We start from the raw sequence: 20,348 nt of genomic DNA, 5'->3' as shown, positions 1-20,348 counted from the left end.
AATTCATGTGACGAACAAGATGACTTTGGAAAGGAAAACTTTTATTACATACAGGACATGTTATTGATTTTTTTGCATGTACCCAAATACCTGAAAATATAGTTCATTCCATTAATTTTTTTTACACATTCATGAAAAATTAAAAACATTACTTCTTATTCTTGAATATATTAATATAAATAATAATTAGAATATAAAACACAGAAAATAAAACAATTATTTTTTGTAATTTTATTGTTCTTGTTATTGTTTTATTTTTTGTACTAATTTTTTTAACATATTGTCAGTTTTATCATATTCAAATAATTCTTCAATTTGATCTTTGTTTCTTCACTCTGTAATAAATAACATATTGTCAGTTTTATCCCTCTATAAATAAATTGAAGATAAAAGTAATAATAAAATTTACTTTAAAATAGTTAAAATCATTCAAGGGAAAACTTTGTTATTTTATTTAGGAAGAGTTTTTGAAAAAAGAAATTAATTTTGTTTTAAAGTTTTCTTCAGAAAGATCATATATTTAGCAATAAATTTTAATTATTTTACAAATTATATAATTTAAAATATATATGATATTTAAATTGTAACTTTAAGAAGGTATACTCATTTTTACTTTAATCCATCAAACTAAGATTTGATTATGAGATATTAATTAAACAGTTAGAGCTGTTATTATTCTTCTCACTCTAGATACCAACTGCACAATTTTTCTCACTATAGTTGAAAGTCAGCAATATCAAGTCATCATCTGGTTTGTTGACAGATGTTTATTAGTAAATTTGTTAGTCATCAATTCATGAAATTACATTTCTAGAGCAATGATTATCTATATCCATTGTCTAATGATATATTGATAAATGATTAACATTAATTTATTGTCTTACATTGTTTGAGTTGATAAATAAATAGATTAGTTTCAAACAATGTGTGACAGTAAATGTACTTAAATGTATTTATTTGTGTTAAGCTGATTACTTTGTTGATACTGTCTAAAATGTACAGTACATACTTAAAAAATAAAAATTATTGACAAAAGTTAGTCAAATTAGCCAAAATAAATTAATAATAATAATTTATAAAACATTAACCTGTAGATTATGTCTAGATAAATAAAACTTTTTTTATAAGTGAAGAATTTTTGCCCAATTCTCCAATTTCTAACTTTCGTATAGTTATACTGCTATGACATATCAAAATATGACTGAATTATGTTTCAGTTTGTCATAGCAATTAGCCTTCCCCATGATGTACTTTGACAAAGGCTTATGGCTTGGTAAAGAGGATTGCATAATTCTGAGACTACAACAGTAGCATATGCAGGCAACTGACAGGACAAGCTGGACAGGTTAAGAGATAGGGGTGAAACAAAAATCCTTGTCCATGTAAAAAAAAATAACATTCAACTTGAAAGTTCCAAAGTTTCCAAAGAAAGGCCATCAAACATAGCTGAAAATGTTAGTTCAATTAAAGGAAATTGCTAGAAAAAGATTGAAGGTTTTATATTACTTATTTCCAAACAAATACCATTGAGGTGACCATTGAAGCTGGAACAGGCAAAATTGCCTAATTCTTGAATGGAATGTTGGAGAAAAATTTGTTGTAGCAATATATTTGCCACTTTTTTAAAGTAAATTGTTTCAAACAATTGACTTCTATTATAAGATATTTTCATTGAACTCCCTGCAAAATTACTGCGAATTATTCTGAAATATTAAAATAAATAAAAAATTTTCAATTATTATTAGGATTAAGAATCATTAATTAAAATAATAACTCAAGAAAATATTAACTGTTATACCTTGTATCTAGTCATGATTAATCTTCATGAACTATAGTTGTCTTCTGCATTTAACCTCCTATGAAACAGATAGGTTTAAATTATCCCCAGTATTTTTAAAACTGTCATATTTATTTCAAAATAAATGCAAGTGATCTGGTTTTTTGAGTAGCTGAAGTTGAGATGTATCGCTTGGCATTATAGTAGTAAATCTTTATGCTATATGATGTCATAACTTGAGCACATGCTTAAAGTGTGTCTGGATATTTTAAATCATGTGGTTTGGAATATAATAAATAAAGTAAGTAACATGCTTTTTGTTTTTGTTTCTAAAATCTAAAATTTTTGCTTATTTATATCATTTTATGTTTGTTTTTGATAAAAGATTTTAAGAAAGACTTTTGGTACTTCTTCAACTCATTTAGAGGAAAATAGCAATTTCTCCCATGATGATATTTTTTTTCCTTATGGTGATGATGAATTAGATCATTTGGGTATGCAATCAGGTTCTGGTAGTGAAGCAGTTGCTGAAGTTACCAACAAGTACTGAATCATCTTTCATGCCAGATTTGAGCAAAAAATTTTACATTCTGCCATAATTCAAGGCATAGTGCAAAGAAATATCTCTATTAGGATTTCAAAAAGATGTTACTCTTGTCTCCTAAATTCCAAAACACACAAGTTTGTATATCTGATGTCCACCTTACACCATGATCAGGAGTTGGATACAGAAAGTAGAGATAAAAGGAAACCATCTGTTATAATATTTTTAATCAAACAGAAAGTGGAGTTGATGTTATGAATAAACTTGCAAGAACCTAAGATGTGTTGTGTAATTCTAAACAATGGCCACTCACATTTTTTAATGTTAAACCATGCAGGCATTACTGCTATATTAATATATGTGTTGAATCATGAAGCAGAAAAGGGAAAAACTAAAAACAGAGGAAATTGGGATTGTCATTAGAACACATAAGAAACAGAAAGGATAATGAGAGACTACCCTGAGATTTATGTAAACAACTTCATGAACATACTGGAGAAGTCCTCAAGAAACACTTCCAAAATGAGCTAAAATAATTCAGAGATGCTCTGAGTGTCTGAGAAATATATATCACAAGACTCAAAATACATGCATAAAATGTAATTCACCATGTCTAAATGCTCACATTTTATATGCAATGAAATGATCTTGCCAAGATAAACTATAGAAATTAATTTTCCTCTTAATTTTTAAAAATTAATATGGCTAGATTATACTAATAAGTATTAAAATATTACAAAAAAGAATATTTTAAAAAATTGGTTCTATAGACAGTTTAAATTTTCAATTAGTCATAAGTAGATGAATGTTTGTTTGTGTCTTATTATAAATATATTTTAAAAAATAAATCTTTGTTTTATTTCATTTTAATAAAAATGCACTTTAAATTTATAAATATATAATCTTCAAGATAAAATTAACCCAACAGGGTTCAGGGCTTAATTTTTATTCATTTAATTTGCAGAAGGTTAAATGCTTTTATTTAACCTGCTTTGCATCATGTCCTCAAATTTCATTCTTCTAATTAAGATAGTTATCCTGAAAGTTTAGCCTTCTAAGTCTGACAATAATGTTTTTAGGATGTTTTAGGGGGAGCCCAAACTCTGAGAAACATAACAAAAATGTAGAATTTAATCCAAAATATTAGATGTGTGCATGAAAATGCATTACAGTGATAATTATATATGATAGTGATGACTCCATCCCCACTCCCAATCTCATGACTGAAAATACAATTTAATCAGTAATCATATTTGTAAATAATAATTCAACTGCATGTATTTAAGTGTATTATAGTAATGTAAAATATTAAAAACAACTTTTTTATATATTAAAATTGTTTTAATTACACCATCACAATGAAAAAGTATTTAGTCTTCAGAACATTGCTATATTGCTGATATAAGAATTGAGAAACTATGCCCTTTGTAAATATACTCTACTTACTTTTCAATTAATATCTTTTTTATGAAATGACTGTCATTTAATAAAATTAGAGAATTTTATTATATGAATTTGAAACAAAAAAGAAATTACTACTATTATTTTGCATTTTAGTAAACTAAGAAAAAACAAAATAAAAAAAGCAACACATTTCACATCTTAATTCTAATATTTAATTAGATTAGCTAAGATTGAAGAAACTACTGTCCAAACACGTACTTATAATTCTAGTATACTTAAATTTAACAATTCTCAAATTTGTGAATGATATTTCAGAATAAAATCAGAGGGAAAAATTTTTAAAACAATTATATATAAAACGCTTATAATATTAAAAAAAAAGGAGTTTGTACTTTTTATAATCTTAGCAATTCTACCTTAATTAGCATATATCTATTGTAAAAAATGTAATACAATAGAAAGTATTACAAACATTAATTTAACAATACATAACATAAACAATACATAAATTGAATGTTTGTAATACTTTATGTATTACAAACATTCAATTTATGTATTATGTATTACATTCAATTTAACATATTTTTTCACCAGTCCCCTCAAATCTTCATAAACCACAATATTAATGTTACCACATTCAGCATCTTTTTTGATTTTGTGTGTTTTTTTCGATTTAATGCATCAAAAACTCAATCCTTACACAAGTTTCACCTCAAATAACATTTTTCAAAAAAATGTACTGTATTTCATGTTCAGATTATCAAGACAATTATAAAAGTTGAATGAATTATCAAGATTGCTTCATTACCCTGTGATAACAAGAGAACAATATTTTATAGTTTGACACCTTGAAAACTATTACTGGATTTAAAGATTTTCACAACAAGTAAAGCAATATCAAGTCAATTTTTGAAGTTTACTATAGATTGTGGTCCAGAGCCAGTATTCCTATCCAGCTTCAAATCCAACATTATGACATTACAGCAACAAGTGCAAAACACCAAAGATACTTAATGCCCAATGGTTGTGATGATATTGATAAAAATGTGTTTCTTTAATCAAACTTAGAAACCATGATGATGAAAATGCATCAAATCCTCAACAAGAAACAAACAAGTATCCTTGATTACTTTTAAAAGACAGTTTAATAGTGTATCATCTTTGTGTAAAACATGTGTAGAGGTGCCAAATGAAGTACATTACATTGTATGAAATAAAGTAAATGCTTTCACAGAAGCATTTATACTGGTAATCTACATTTTCCTTCACTTTACCTATTTTGAATGCATATATACATATGTTTGTATGTTATGCATGCTTTTTTTAAGGATGTTTGGATTTTACATATTCTGTGATTTTATGCATTTTCTTCCATCATTCCTTGAAAATGTTAAATCATATTTCTATTCTATTGTACTGTATATTATTTAAGAATAAAAATGAGCATCTTACCTAGTAATATAATATCCCATCTCTGTACAGTACATCGCCAGCTTTACATTTGAATTCATATTTTTCTCAGTACTACCCATTAATCATATTATTTTAGTTTTTTCAATGTTGTTTGGTAAAATCAGTAATTTTTTACAGAAACTTTAATGGTAAGCAAAACTGATTGTTAATATTTATCAAATGATAAGAAAAATAAAGTTTATTGCATTTTGCAATGTACTTTAGTTAATTTTAAGTTGGGCCATCACATTGGAAATAACTGATTCCCTTGAATGTAAGTGAATTGAAACTCAAAAATTATTATATCTTAAATATAGAATTGACAAAATTCATTTAATAATGTTATTTATAGTGGAAATTTTACACCACAAGTTAAATGTACTAATTTTACTAGATGGTACACACACCTAAGTTCAAAGGTTGACAAAATTGGCTAAGTTAGAATTATGTTGCTACAACAGTGAGAACTAAAAAATTATATTTTGGATTTAGACAAGGCAAATTATTAGACAACTATTATTTATGAAAGATTATAAAGTTTGTATAGTTTTATCATAAACTATAAAATTTCTTCTAAGTAAACATTAATATTTTCATTTCTTCCATCATTTTTGACAACTTGTATTTAATAAAGTACAGTATGCTAAAAAATTGTTTTTATATCAAAGTTATAGCTTAGCAAAAAGACATCAATAATCTCACTATTTTTAATGACTGTATAAATGTATGTTGTATCTTCATAAAATCTAAATAGGCAAAATATTTATTATTATTTTTACTTAAAATAAAAGTACAGGTTTCATCACCAATTTTCTGGCATGCTCAGTTCCAAACCTTTCCAGAATGGTTTTGTCAGAACAACTGAGGTTGCATAACAACTCAACAGTATATCCTGGATCAATAATTACATACCTTCATATTTCTAAAGCATTGTAGAATTAAGAATAAATTAAATGTGAGTTGGTGTTATTGAAGTTTGCATCTTCCTTACATTTATTTAATTTACTTTTCTATAGTTAAGTCATACAAAATGAATTGCCAACAGTTGCAATGTACACAATCTAAATGAATCTATGCTATATATATACAATATCATCTGTCACCATTCACAATATTACAGTATTTTCTAGAATAAAAATTGAACAATATATTGGACCTTAAATGTGTATCACTCCACTGCCATAACTAAATAATGAAAATTCATACCACATCATGATATTTTTTTGTATTTTTATAATTGCAGATTTCTTGCAAAAATAGTAAAAATTTCAAACGGATAATAACAGTTTAAACATCTTATAATTTTCTGATACATGTTCTATACTTATATTTTACTTTCTTCATAATGAACATGGAATTAGTTTCCTTAGAGTGTGTAGACTAATAAACATTCTTATTCTGTGAAAGACTATACTCTTTCCCAGAATAAGAAAGGATAATCTGGAGGTTGCAAGAATTTTAAGTGTACCCTCTTGTAATTCTGTCCAGCATAAAGAGGTATCAGAAAAATCAATGATCAGCCTATATCTAAAACAAGCATCAACCATCAATTGAATAATTATAAAAAGTAACAAAATATGCACATAAAAATAAAATTTTTTAAAATTACACTAATTGAATATACATAGAATTTAATTTTTGATTAATTTATTTATCAAATTTTTATAATGAAACAAGAATATACAGTACTCATGATATTTATTATGATAAAATTTATAAATCTTTTCAAAACTGAGAGATGAAGTCATGTAAATATATCTAAAAATAATATGAATAAAACAATTAAATTTTAAATGATTTAGATAAACTAAAATCTTCAAAGAAATATTTAGATACAAATAACATTTTTGAAAAAAAATTAAAAATAAGCAATCTGATCCATGTATCAAATTATTGAAGTTTTTAGGAAAAAATTTATTTCAAAATCATTATATTGCATGAATAAATGCAAAGTTAATAATATTGTAACAATTTTAATAGGAAGAGAGAATATACATGTTATCTAATAAGAAAATAATTTTAAAACACTTCTCAAATGTTTGTGTACTATATCATTAACTTTTATAGGTTTATAAAAGTTTGTATGCAATTAATAGTTTATGATGTAAGAAAAATATATCAAAATCAACTATCAATTTACTTTCTAAATGTATTGAAAATTTGATGTTCTAACTGAATGGTTAAAACTGTTAACAAACAAACAACAGACAACAGCTTTTTTAGAAATATAACAAAAAATGCTTTATTGGAACAAGATAAACTATTTTCATTCATTTTATTTTTTATAACAAACAGCATTCAATCATAGAACGAAAAAAGAAAACATTCAAATCAACACAAATGTACATGAAATGATTTAATTAATATGGTAGAAGTGCATCTAGGTAGCCGCAATGGTGGTACTTCCAAGACTATGGCGTTTAATTATTTAGCCCACATGACTATCCTGGCTTCAAGTAGCCCATTTGACTATTCATGGAGTACTTGATGTTATATAGTTTTTGGGGGTGTGGGGGCTGGTCCCCACTGAGGTGCATGTCTACATGCAAAGCTTGTAGAATAGGCAGTAGACTAATACATGTTAAAAACTGACCTTCACACCCTAGGGGCTACCTAAGTGCATTGTGTGGAACAGTATTTATTAGTTGCAATGGTTGCCATCTTGTATGTCGCATGTAGGAACTACCTAGATGCACTTCATTATAACAGTAATGAGTTTTCTTTGTTTAATCTTTAGATATTAAATATGGAATCACATCTCCATTTAGGAAAATAATTTCTAGTGCCTGGAGTTATTTGAACTATATATATTTAATAACATTCCAAAAAATCTAATCAGCTAAGTTAGCATTACGTATTCAACCCTGTTTTAGTGGAACTTTTAACAAAGCATTCTATAACAATTAAATTATTTTTAAAAGTATTATACCGAATATTCTTATTAAAATAATAATGTTTAAATTTAATCTGTAGGGATTTTCTTTCTTTGGATGAACACGTGATCTGTATAGAAGGCCACAAAGTATCTGTACACAAGATTGCACCCCGAATCTCAAACTCCAGACTCAATATTTGACAATGCACTTTGGGACATTTATAAAATTTAAAATTCAAGTCTATCTTACAATAGTTGACCTAAAAACAGTTATCAAACTATTTTAACAGTTTCCAATTATCAACATGACAGATATTCAAAATGTTGGGTAAGTTAAAATTTAAGAGGAGAATGGAGAAAATCATAATTATCCTTTTATCCTTTCCTTATCCTTTTCCTTTCCTTTCCTTATCCTTAATACCTTTGACAGCCAGATGGCAAAGTGTTAAAGGAGGCAGCCTACCGTTCTGGGGACCCAGGATTGAATCCAGATAGGTTGAAAAATCCCCAGGAATTTTTTGGGTGGTAGTTCGTCTGGATACATCGGGCCCCGTCCCTCACTGCCTGGCCATCCATTGTGGCCTTGCTAAAAAGAGGCCCTCTAGTGCCCACAGGGCAGAAAGAATTTTTAAAAAAAACTCTTAATATCTAATTAGCATTAAAGTAGGATTACAATAAATCCTCTTTTTGAAAGTAAAATTTTTGTTGTGGATTTTTATACACACACAAATAAACATAACAAAAGAAAACAAAATGAAAATACTAAAATATATGCATTTATTTATTATAAAATAAAACTTATATTAAAATAAATGGATATTCAATCAATCTTTACAACTTGTTTGGTGTCCTCTTTTCTATGATTTAGTTATGACAACTCTAATTAAAGGAGCTTTGTGATCACTCTGTACGGTAAGGATTTCAGTTACTTGTAGAGTATTTAAGGAAACGATTAAAAAGGTTTTCGTCAAATTATGAATATAAAATTCACTAATATTGTGAAAAGAAAATTATAATCATTCCCTGAAATGTTTCTTTCAACATCACTTTTCAGCTTTATAGAACTGTTTAAAATTAGTAAACCAAAATAGATTTTTCAAAGAACAAAAACTGGGTTTAAATATGACTTACAGTTTCGCGACATAATCGATCGTTAATAGAAATTAAAATCATTTTACAAACGTCAAACAGAGCCATGGAAAACAACAATCCCTCTTACAGAAGGAGTGTTGAAAACGATGGAAGTAAGTGTTGCCAAATAGAAAATTTCTAAACTACAATAATAAAGTACTGTATTATTTATAATTTGAAATTTAACACCAGGGCCAAGGATAGTTGCCCGAGCACTTAAAGTGTTTGTTTTGTTTTGTTTTGTTTTGGCAAAGCAACACTTGGGCAATCTGCTTAGGGGGATGCCTTCCGGGAGGTCTTTTAAAGCCCTATTCAGGCGTTACAGAAGGAGAAAAGCCGGAAAACTCACTTGGCTAGCCTGTTGATATAGTGCGAGCTTGCGACCAACTAACAGTTGTTCGGTGATTTTATCTACTTGGCTAATGGTGGGCCTCTAGATATTGTTTCAGTATTTAGCGGTCGCTACAATTATTGCCGAGAATCAAAATCCGCATAATTTAGAATTTATATGTTTTAGTTTATTTAAACATATAAATTCTATTTTTAATTACATTTGCTACAGTCTGGCGTTTAAAAACATTGATAATGCTGAATGAACAACAACAGTGATTTAAATTACGAAATATGAAAAGATTTAACATTTTTAAGAATTGTGTTTTTATATAATTTCTTTTCAACATCAAAATCAGCAAAAGTACATTTCGCATGTATTAAAAAAATGTTTCTATTTTCAGTATTTTAGACCTTAGGTCTGATGGCCGAGCGGTCAAAGTGTCAGTCTACCGCTATGGGAAAACCGGGTTCGAATCCAGACGGGTCGATAAATCCCCAGAAATTTTTCGGGAGCGAGGTCCGTCCGGATATGTCTGTACCCTGTCCTCACCCAGCGCCCGCTCAAGCATTTATGTCGTCCCGGACAAAAAGACAAATTGTCGCCTCTTAAATTTATTTAGAGAGAAACATGTACTATAAAATTAACAATCAAGTAGTACAAAACAGTAAAAATTAAAATATACCTGTACCTAGTTACAAATTGTTAACTAGATGCATTTTTATGATATTACAAAAATGCCTTACTGTACAGTTCAATCAAACAAAAAAACTTATATCCTGTAAAAACTAAACAAAAAGTACATCAACTATATTAAAATCAAAAGAAACTTTTTTCTCACGTTTAGTTCTGCAAACTTTCTTATTAACTCTTTTAAGTTTACTTGATCGGCAGTTTCATGCGCAATCACCAAAATGGCCAAACTGTTAAGATGATTTTGCGTGGTAGTGGAACGTAAAATGTTTTTAATTAAATTTTATTTAGAGAAACGCCTTTCCCCCATTAGCTACAGTTATTGGTATGATCGGCAGTATTCTTAAGGTGGGTTTGGGACAAAATTTAACATTGTTGCTTATGCTTTCCTTTTTGCCCAAAAGCACTCTTTTATGGTTATTTTCTTCAAGAATTAAGGAATGCAAATATTTTCTTAGCTTTTAGGCAAAAATAATAAATACGAAATGTAAATTGCATGGTAACTTTATCCACAGGAAAAAAATCGACAAATATAAATTTCGATTAATTAAGTATTTAACTTAAAACTATTTCGTCACATTCACAACCAAAATGCCGCCCCCGGACAAATGTCCGGGTTGTCCACCCCTAGAGCGGGCTCTATCTTACCACCAGGTCGCCCCATTATGGGCCTGGCCGAACCCATAATGGGCTTGCTATAAGACGCCCTCTCAGTGCCCACAGGGCGGAAAGAGTTTAAAGAAAAAAAAGTATTTTAGATATAAAAAAAAATCTCAAAGTTTTGAGAATATTTATTTTCGTTCGCTCCCATTTATTTTATGCATATTTTTATATAAAAATATTCATCAAATCTATTGATTTTTTCTAAAAAACAAAAATGACAAATCTATATTATGATCATAATTTTATGAACAATTTTCCACCAGATGTCGTATTTAAAAGTTAAGTCACATGATTGTAATCATATGATTGTGAACGACTTTCAAATTATTTTGTTAAGAAATTAATACTAAAAGAAGGAGGAAATTATGTTGGCTTTCATAAATAGAATTTTTGATTGGTTTCGAAGCCTTTTCTGGAAAGAGGAAATGGAATTGACTTTAATTGGTTTGCAATATTCGGGAAAAACAACGTTTATCAATGTTATATCTGCAAGTATCTTTCTAAATCTCTTTCGTTTTAATTATTTTATATGTAATTTTAAACAGGTACATAAATAAATCGTAGATGAAATGCACAAATTATAATCTATGAGTTAATTTCGTGAAATGATCATGTTTGTTAAATTTTGCACGTGTGGATTGACATGTCTTGATAGTGGTCCAAATGTAGTTGCAAATGTTGAATTTTTTGGAAAAATATAAAACAATATGCATTGGTAAATGTTACGTATATAAGTTTGACATGTGCAATCATCTCAACCAGGATTGTTTGTTTGGGTTAACCAGAGAAGGAAATGGCTATTTATTATTCAGCAGGAAGGTTCATTACATATAGGCTAATTATGAGCAACATTATAGTCAAAACAGTATATTACATTACAAAAGGAATACAATTCATTACAAAACACATAAATCATATACAAGATTTAATACTACATTATAAATTACATATTATGTTCCTTTATGCTGTAGGTTATGTTCCTTGATACACTAATTCACTTTAAATTAATTAATCAAGATATCCTAAGCAGCCTCAAACTGCTAACATTTTTTGTTGCCGAATCCATTTAGTTTAATGACGACTAAGAATGATGGAGTTCTGGAATTATTCAGTTGACCTTTGAATTCAATTTTGTTTTGACAGATGAAAACACTCAGTCTTCATTAGCATTGCTGTTTTGTATTACAACTAGTTTTTCAACCTTGTGAGCAATGGAAACCCATAGACATCATTAACAGCTTTCATCTCATTCAGATCATTCTACTGTTTCCAATCAATTCCCAACACTATTTTACCACTGGATGCTCGCCCTCTGATGTTTAAAAACAAAACTATTTTATCTGGGTGTTTGAATCATTCTTGTGTATTTGCAACAATAAAGATGAGTAGCAATAGAAAAAGCAAAGCTTTCTGTTGTGTCTCAAATTGCAATTTCAAAGCCATACAGGAGTCCAATGTAAGTTTTCATGTATTCCCACATGATTATTTGGAAATCAAAATTTGCAGAAGCTCATAATTATAACCGACCGAAAGAGTGGATTCGATAGTTAAATTAAGAATTGGAAAAAAGTTTCCTGATTGTCTGGCTTTATAAGTTATACTCCCAGTTTTAAAGGATTTTTTCTTAAAGTTTAAAATGCCAATAATTTTGTGTGGACACAAAGCTGGATTTAAGCATTTTGAGGCCTAAGCTGAACTCTGTGTGAAGCCCCTTACCAACCTTTCACATCATTTTTAGAAGTCAATCATAAAAAGAAAAGAATTAACATAAACATATTAGTTACTTTTTATTTTGTGTAGTATTTAAAGTATATTTTGTTGGTTTGTAAAAAAAATTTTATTACAAAATTTGACTTTAATTTTCTTTTTTGTAGAAATTTTTGAGACCCCTTGAAACTTGAGTCTCTTAGCAAAAAAAGTCATGTAGCTTGTAAGTATGGCCCTGATGGGACAATGTCAAAGCTAATGTTTCTTAATGCAAAGAGCACAAATGTATAGAACGATCTCGCTCATTTGTTTCTATAATACCACATGTAATGACGTGTCCCTCTAGCAATAATTGTTCTATAAAATTTCTCGATAAACAGCTACAAGCAGTATATATCATTATATTGGACAGTAATATATGATTAATTTTATGTTGACTAGTTACAAGAGACCCAGATAAAGTAGCCATTTTGTAAAAATGCAGCACCCTCTATAGTTCATGAAAAATGCAAATAGAGTCCTTAAAGTCATGAAATTCATTGTATGCATCCCTGTCCTGTGGAATGAACTTCAGCATTTTTTGATACCTGTCACAAAAATATTCAATTTGCTAATAACTACATTTCTTGTCAAAACTTAAAAATATACTATTCTTTGTAACAATGTCAGCAAAAGGGAGTTTGCACACTAAATATTCCACAGTTTCTTGCAATATTTCAAACTACATAATTCTGTATAGAACTACAAGCTATGTTTGGTAAAATAACATCTTGAATGTTGGTTATACACTGCTTTGGTACTGTACATGCAATGTTGCTGATTGGTACATCTGGCAATGTACAGATCTGTGTCATGGGTGCCTGTGCTGTCAATGTGATATCAAGATGTTGGCCTCTTGCATTATGCATATGTTCAAGTAACATAAATTGACTCATTGATGTTTTCAGTAACCTGTTTATCTGATCATGTAACTTTGGGATCTTAGGCTCTTCTTTTTGTAAAGTTAAATTAAATGTGATCAAGACTGGCAGTACTGATTGCAAGAAAAGAAGATATACTTCAGTAAGTGGAACTCTAAATACTTTCTTTTTCTAGTCTCTTGAAATGTGATGCTGATTTACTGCTGGGCAGAAAGTATGATTTCAATTCTTCAGACTTCTGTAAAACTCTGTTCAATCTCTGAGCTCAATCATCTCACACTAACATGCCTGATAATTTGTTTAAACTGCATATCATCAAATTCACAAAATTCTTTGAGCATATGCTTTCTAACATTGGAATATTTAAACCAAAAATATGTCTGTTAAAAAGTTTTCCACATCAAATTCAGTCTCATTTTGGAAATCTACTTGTCATCTTTGTTGAATTATGGACAGTGCTAGTGTTGAATTATGGACAGTGCAAATAGTTAACTAGATTCATTGTAACCAGTCAACATAAAATTAATCATATATTACTGTCCAATATAATGATATATACTGCTTGTAGCTGTTTATCGAGAAATTTTATAGAACAATTATTACTAGAGGGACACGTCATTACATGTGGTATTATAGAAACAAATGAGCGAGATCATTCTATACATTTGTGCTCTTTGCATTAAGAAACATTAGCTTTGACATTGTCCCATCAGAGCCGTACTTACAAGCTACTTGATCCATTAGGCACAGTTCCTAGGGTCTATGAAATTAACAATTGAAAAAATAGAAGTTATGAGAAGTAGAATAAAACATTAAATTTTTGCTCAATCAGCTTAGTTTATGTAGACTTTTCTACACTTTTTGTGTGCAAAATCTTTAATAATTTCCTGAACTGGCAACTGTTTTAATATTTTCTTTTCTATGAAAAGTACAGATTAATATGATAATTTTGTTTGAGCCAAATTAATCTTAAATGATTTTTAATGCAATTTAATGTTGAAAAAGATCATTCTCCATCAGAATTCAATCCTAACATTGACATATATATTCTAAGAACAATCAATATTTGTATTAGATACTAATTTCTGCTGCTTTTGCAGCAGCAATAACTCTTGTACTGTTTTGCAATCTGGAAATAATTTAAAAACAAAAAAGATTATATTTAAAAAATTGAAAAGTGCCTAGGCCTATGGAAAGCTTAATGCAGCTCTGATTGTGCACTATGTGACATGAACAGCCATGTACATGCACTGCAGGATTATATTGTTGAATTCTCATTTTCAGGCTATTTCTAACTTTTGTGTTGCAAGTTACATTGTCCAAGAGAAATGCAATTCTTTCAATCCGTGTTGTAGGTAGCTAATGCAATGCATCCAACATTTTCTTACCAGATTTACTCAAGCACATGAAAGACTTTGTTTATTACCATTTTTTTCTTGACATCAAAGATTTTAACAGACATTGGATACATTTTTTTAACATTTATATTGTTATTTCCATCTGATATAGAAAATGTATTGTTTTTCCATGAGTGTTACAAGGTAGGACTGTGAGTATTCAGCTAAGCAATCATTGATTATGTATGATGTTTAAAATTGCATTGCACTGATACTTAGATATTATTATGTTGTCTGGGAACATCTTAAACAATGCTCCTGCACACAATGCTGAGGCCATGGGCAAATTATGCTCAATTAAATGGCAAGTGTACAGAATTTCTGTCTTTATTACTTGTAGAAAAGTTTAATATAAAATTACAATTGAATCATCGTAATATTTCTAGATCATACAGAAAATTCATATCTTGTCTGCAGAATCAGAAGCTGGCTGAAAGAATGATGATACAAGCAATGATTTTTCAATTGCTATGCTAGCAACCGCATGTTTTTCTGATTCAGTATGCCTTTTCAAAGAACTGTCCTCTTGTGCCAATATTGATTGTGCTTTTGCAAATAGAACATTTAACATAATCTTATCCTCATGATGAACTTTTAGCTAAAGGAAAGTCATGCAAGTAGTTCTCTTTATGGCATTCCACTTTTGCCATGGATCCACTTATAACTTGTTTTGATCTTTTCCTTGGCAGTATCCCACACAAGGCATTGGATTGGAATTCAGTGTTGGTTACTAATATTACAATTAGTCATTGCAGGCCACCTATGACAGGAATTGGTATATAACTAACATTTTTGGTTTGATTAACAATTGAGCCAAAAATGTTATATTATTAAAGTTTAAGTTGCTGGAAAAGTAATAAGGTATTTTGTGTCTCTCTAGTTATTGTGTAGTTCCAGTTTATACCAGTATTGATATTTGGAAGATCAAAAAAGGCACAATATAATGGATACTATATTATTGGATAGAATATTTTACTACATATCAGCCATACTACTATAATGCAAGATGAAAACTGAATTGTTTAAAATTGAAAATATTCACTGGTGTCAAACAATTGCACCTAAACATGCACAGTTAAACATAGTAACTTTAGTAACATCAAACGTGTTAAACAATGCTTTTCTATTATAAAGTGTTCTGTGAAATCTATTTTGCATACTGCTGAAGATTTTTGTTAAGGATCAATTTGAAATTGACTGCTTTCTTTGATTTTTGTATAATAGTTTATCAAATTATCCTTCACAATATCAGAATCAACATGCAATGTTGCTGATTGGTATTGATAAGATTTTATGTTTCCATAATTGAATGGATATTTCATCCTTTATTAAGATAATTCTTGCTGACATTCAGCTACTGTAATAAGGTATTTTTTATATAAGAAAGATATTTTGACATCTCATTTAACATACGTACAAATAAAATATTAAATATGTAGCAGTCCTTTTTATTAGAAAGGGATTGTTCTTTTCAAATTATTCCTCTCATCTGATACATTTAACAAAAATAGCCTATATTTAACAGGAATTTAAAACTTTTTCTTATTGAGATATTTTTATGAATCTGGATAATTTCTATTACACCACACACTAACACATTACATACATACTGCACACTGATCACAAACAGTTCAATAACATTTTAGCAATTATTTGAGAAAATTTAATTCAAATAGTTTTTGGCAAAAATAAAAATTTGATAATAATAATTTTAATAATTCTGAATGAGAATAAGTTTTGATGATTTGAAATGTAATACAAGTGTATAAGGCATGTACTGTACGTTTTAATTGAAAGAGGGGGTGCCTCCAGGTTCCACTCATAGGTATGACCTGGAGGTTGGAGGAGAAAAGTTGGTGAAATGGGAGTGAGGGAGATGAAGGATTGGGGATGAAAGGGGGCAAAGTGCGGGAGAGAGGTGAGATTACACGGTGCCTGCATCACAATTATTGAAAGCATAACAATATATATTACAGATAAAGAGTTGACTGAAATACATTGATGTGCACCAGACAGCGGTGACTACATAAAAATGTATAAATATAGAGCTACTACATAAATATACATAATAATTAACATGATATGTACAGTGAGATTTCGCTTACAAGAAGTGTGCAAAACGAGAGGACAAGAGGATTAACCAGGGCTGTGGAGTCGCGTAAAAATCTACCAACTCCGACTTTTCCTTACCATCCGACTCCGACTCTGACCAGGGGCAGACTTGTTACCGAAAGAGACCCGAAAATTGTCATCACGTGATCTCAGAATAAAAGGTTCAATAAATAGAGTTCTAATAAAGATAGAACGTAGAAACTTTTTATTCCAAAGCTAAGACTCCTCTAAGTAATGACACAGTCAACATATAAATATGTATTCGATAATGTTTACTTTTCCGGCTGTTATATATAACAGAGGGAAAGTGTAGTGCTTGGTCAAAAAATGACCCCTTCCAAATTTTTACATTTTTGGACTCGGGGCACCTTGAAATTTCAACATATGCAAAAGATTCGAGGTTTTTTTCTATATGTGTGGATGTTAGACTGTGTGTGGGGGCATGATTTTGTTCACCCTGTTTGATTAAAGCCTAATAATTTCTGTGTGTCAGAGTGGTTAGAATCAGAGTCAGATGGTTTAACACAGGAGTTAGTTATTAAGCGTCAGAGTGGTTAGAATCAGAGTCAGATGGTTTAACACAGGAGTTAGTTATTAAGCATCAGAGTGGTTGAACTAAATCCTGTCCCCATACACATTCTAACATTGTAGGCGAGAACATCTTAACGGGTTTTACTGTACTGTTATAAAATGACAAAAAAGCTTACTTTGAGGGTACAGACGAGTTTTACTTTTTATTTTTTAAATTTTGAACGCTAATAACGAGTAAAATATTCATTAAGAGATATGACACATGACCACTTTTATGTCTTCACCCTGTTGACCTTTAATTAAGAACCAAAATTTAATAGTATTATTATACTTTATACCCCTTTATACACAAGCTCCGGCTAAAACACTAAAACTCCATGACTCCGACTCCACAGCCCTCGGATTAACATCAGTAATTAACATGAAAGTGGAGAAAATTATACAATTATAATCAGGTAATTACAATGGTAAGGTAAGGGTAAAAAAAAAAAAAGTTAATTACTTGTGAGTGCTAACACAGCAAGACAAGTCATAGGTGCTGTATATAATAGGAAAAGCCAGTAATGTAAACTGAGTAACAGTTTACAGATGGTATTACATTGCAGACAAGAGTAATAACAATATACCTCATGAATGTGTAAGAGGTTTTCAATTGATGTTAGACATTGTACAAAATACAGTAGTGGAGATAAGTACATAACCTGTGAGTAGGTTAATAATACACGAGTATAGAAAAGTTACACAAACATTAGATTAGTGATGCATACAGAATGGTAAAGCCCAAAATTTACAATGGATTACAGAAAAACTTTACAAACAAATATAGATAATACTGCACTGCAGTAGATGCGCGTGGAGTGCACATACAGGACACACAGGTAGCAAGAGTGCATGAGCATGATTGCACAAGAGAAAACAGTGGTACTTACCATGTTACACAATGGAAGAACAATCTGTGTATGTGTAGCGAGAGCCAATGGAGCAGCATAACTGGTTGGAAGCCTGGAACAATTGTCTGAGAAAAAGTTAGCCAGTTGATCAATCATTTCTAGCAGACTGTTGATTGCATGGTGGGTTGAGTGTTGCTGTTGTTTCCAGAAACTTGATGACATGTCAATAAACATTTGGGTCTTCCGTGAGTCTGTCATTAGGACATGGCCAGTTGTTTCTGGCATGAAGCACATGCCCCATGAGTCTGTCTCTCTCCTGTTTAAAAAGTTCACAGTCCCACAAATAATGCTGGCTATCTTGGATTGAAGTACTGTTGCAGGGGCAGATGTCCATGTTTTTAACCTTTTAGCAGTGCAATAGTCAGGTATGTTGTTACCCCAAAGTAGTGGAGAATAAACGTGGGACATTTTTAAAGTATTTTTCCATGCGTTTTTTCTCATTACCATTTCAGAAAAACATTTTGTAAACAGTTATGTCTAGTAAAGAAAAGTCTTTTTTTATTGTTACATAATTCATTTTTTATGTGAATTGTTTTTTTCGCAGTAGTTTTTGGCAATACCCTAAAAGAATTTAACAGATATATCTGTCCCTCACCACTGCCACACAATCGCCCTGGATGGATATATCCATCCCTCACTGTTGAATGGTTAAGATGAAACGTTTTTAAATAGCTGTTGAAATTACCATGTCCCGTAATTAACTGGGTCATGGAGAAGGTTGGCTCAAAGTGTTTCCATTTAAGTCTTTTGTTAATGCTTGGGATAAAGGTGTGCGTTAATCTGCCTGTAGATCCATTATCCTATTCTTCTTACCATTGACCAAGAACAAATTCTCAAGTCCATTGCTTGATTTTCAAAGCAGAAACTTTGTTGTAGCAAGGAGTAAGCCTGAAGCAGCAGCCTGTTTGGCTAGCTGATCAGCTGCCTCATTTCCAGGTACACCAGTGTGTCCCCAGACCCACCCAAAAAAAATTGCATGCTTGTGGCTATTGGTACTAAGATAACAATGGATTATAAGACATGTACAGTATTATGATTGTTATGCATATGAGATTATATTATCTTATATTTAATAAAGTAATTTTTAAATATTAAGTTTTAAATTAATTGCTTAATTTGTTAAACAGCAAAAAGATACAATCAACTTATTTGAATTTTGAAAATTGCGTAATATTTATTATGCTAAAACTTAAAATTTTTTAAATTTTAAATTGTTTTTATATTGAAACTATCACTTGTTTTAATATTTATTTAGTCCGGCCAATTTTGTGAAGATATGATTCCTACAGTTGGATTCAATATGAGAAAAGTTACAAAAGGAAGTGTTGTCATAAAGGTATATATTGATAGTCATTTTTTTAATTTTGTCATTAAATTATATCAGCCTATAAGATGACAAAGAATTGCTAATGCTAAGATAAGTAGTAATAAAAACATATCTTTAAGAACTTAATTTTAAAGTTATTCAAAAGACTTTATACTACAGTAGAGCGTCATTTATCCGAATCAATTGGGAACTGGGGTGGTTCAGATAACTTATTTTTCGGATAACGAATCATGTACGAAAAATATATTAATTATATCCCATGTTGAAATTTCTCTCCGTTGCGTGTCGCTTCGCGTTGAATTTTCGTCGATGTTAAGCCTAACGAAGACTATTGTATCGTTAAAAATTATTTTTTTATTTTGTACAAACAAAACAAATTTATTGAAAAATATAAAAACAATAAAAAATTATACTTCAGATTGTTAATTTAGTATCAAAAACATAAAATATTTGAGTAGCCCGAGAAATAGCCGAAGATTGCAGCGCCACAGCACTAGCGAAAATTTAAATTTGCCGACTGGAATGCTTTCGGAT

The 20,348-nt window shown here is 29.8% G+C and overlaps 1 protein-coding gene and 1 long non-coding RNA gene across 2 annotated transcripts in view; one reads left to right on the top strand and one right to left on the bottom strand.

Annotated features, from left to right (window-relative positions):
* Nucleotides 1–676: 676 nt before the first annotated feature.
* Nucleotides 677–9,260, bottom strand: LOC111629516. Its single transcript, XR_002757343.1, has 2 exons — nt 9,184–9,260; nt 677–1,856 (listed from the first exon to the last, which is right to left on the bottom strand). It is a non-coding gene; the product is annotated as an uncharacterized LOC111629516 (long non-coding RNA).
* Nucleotides 9,261–11,136: 1,876 nt separating this feature from the next.
* LOC111629515 (ADP-ribosylation factor-like protein 8B) overlaps nt 11,137–20,348 on the top strand; it is a 34,786-nt gene continuing 25,574 nt past the window's right edge. The window contains exons 1-2 of the mRNA XM_023373433.1: nt 11,137–11,358; nt 19,743–19,823. Of these exons, the coding sequence (XP_023229201.1) occupies nt 11,236–11,358; nt 19,743–19,823 (204 nt within the window). The 5' untranslated portion in view covers nt 11,137–11,235. The remainder of the gene's footprint in view (nt 11,359–19,742; nt 19,824–20,348) is intronic.

Source organism: Centruroides sculpturatus, unplaced genomic scaffold (genome assembly GCF_000671375.1).
Source record: "Centruroides sculpturatus isolate CEXI.00-Female unplaced genomic scaffold, Cexi_2.0 scaffold364, whole genome shotgun sequence".
Lineage (NCBI taxonomy): Eukaryota > Metazoa > Arthropoda > Arachnida > Scorpiones > Buthidae > Centruroides > Centruroides sculpturatus.
This window is presented reverse-complemented; position numbering and strand designations above follow the sequence as displayed.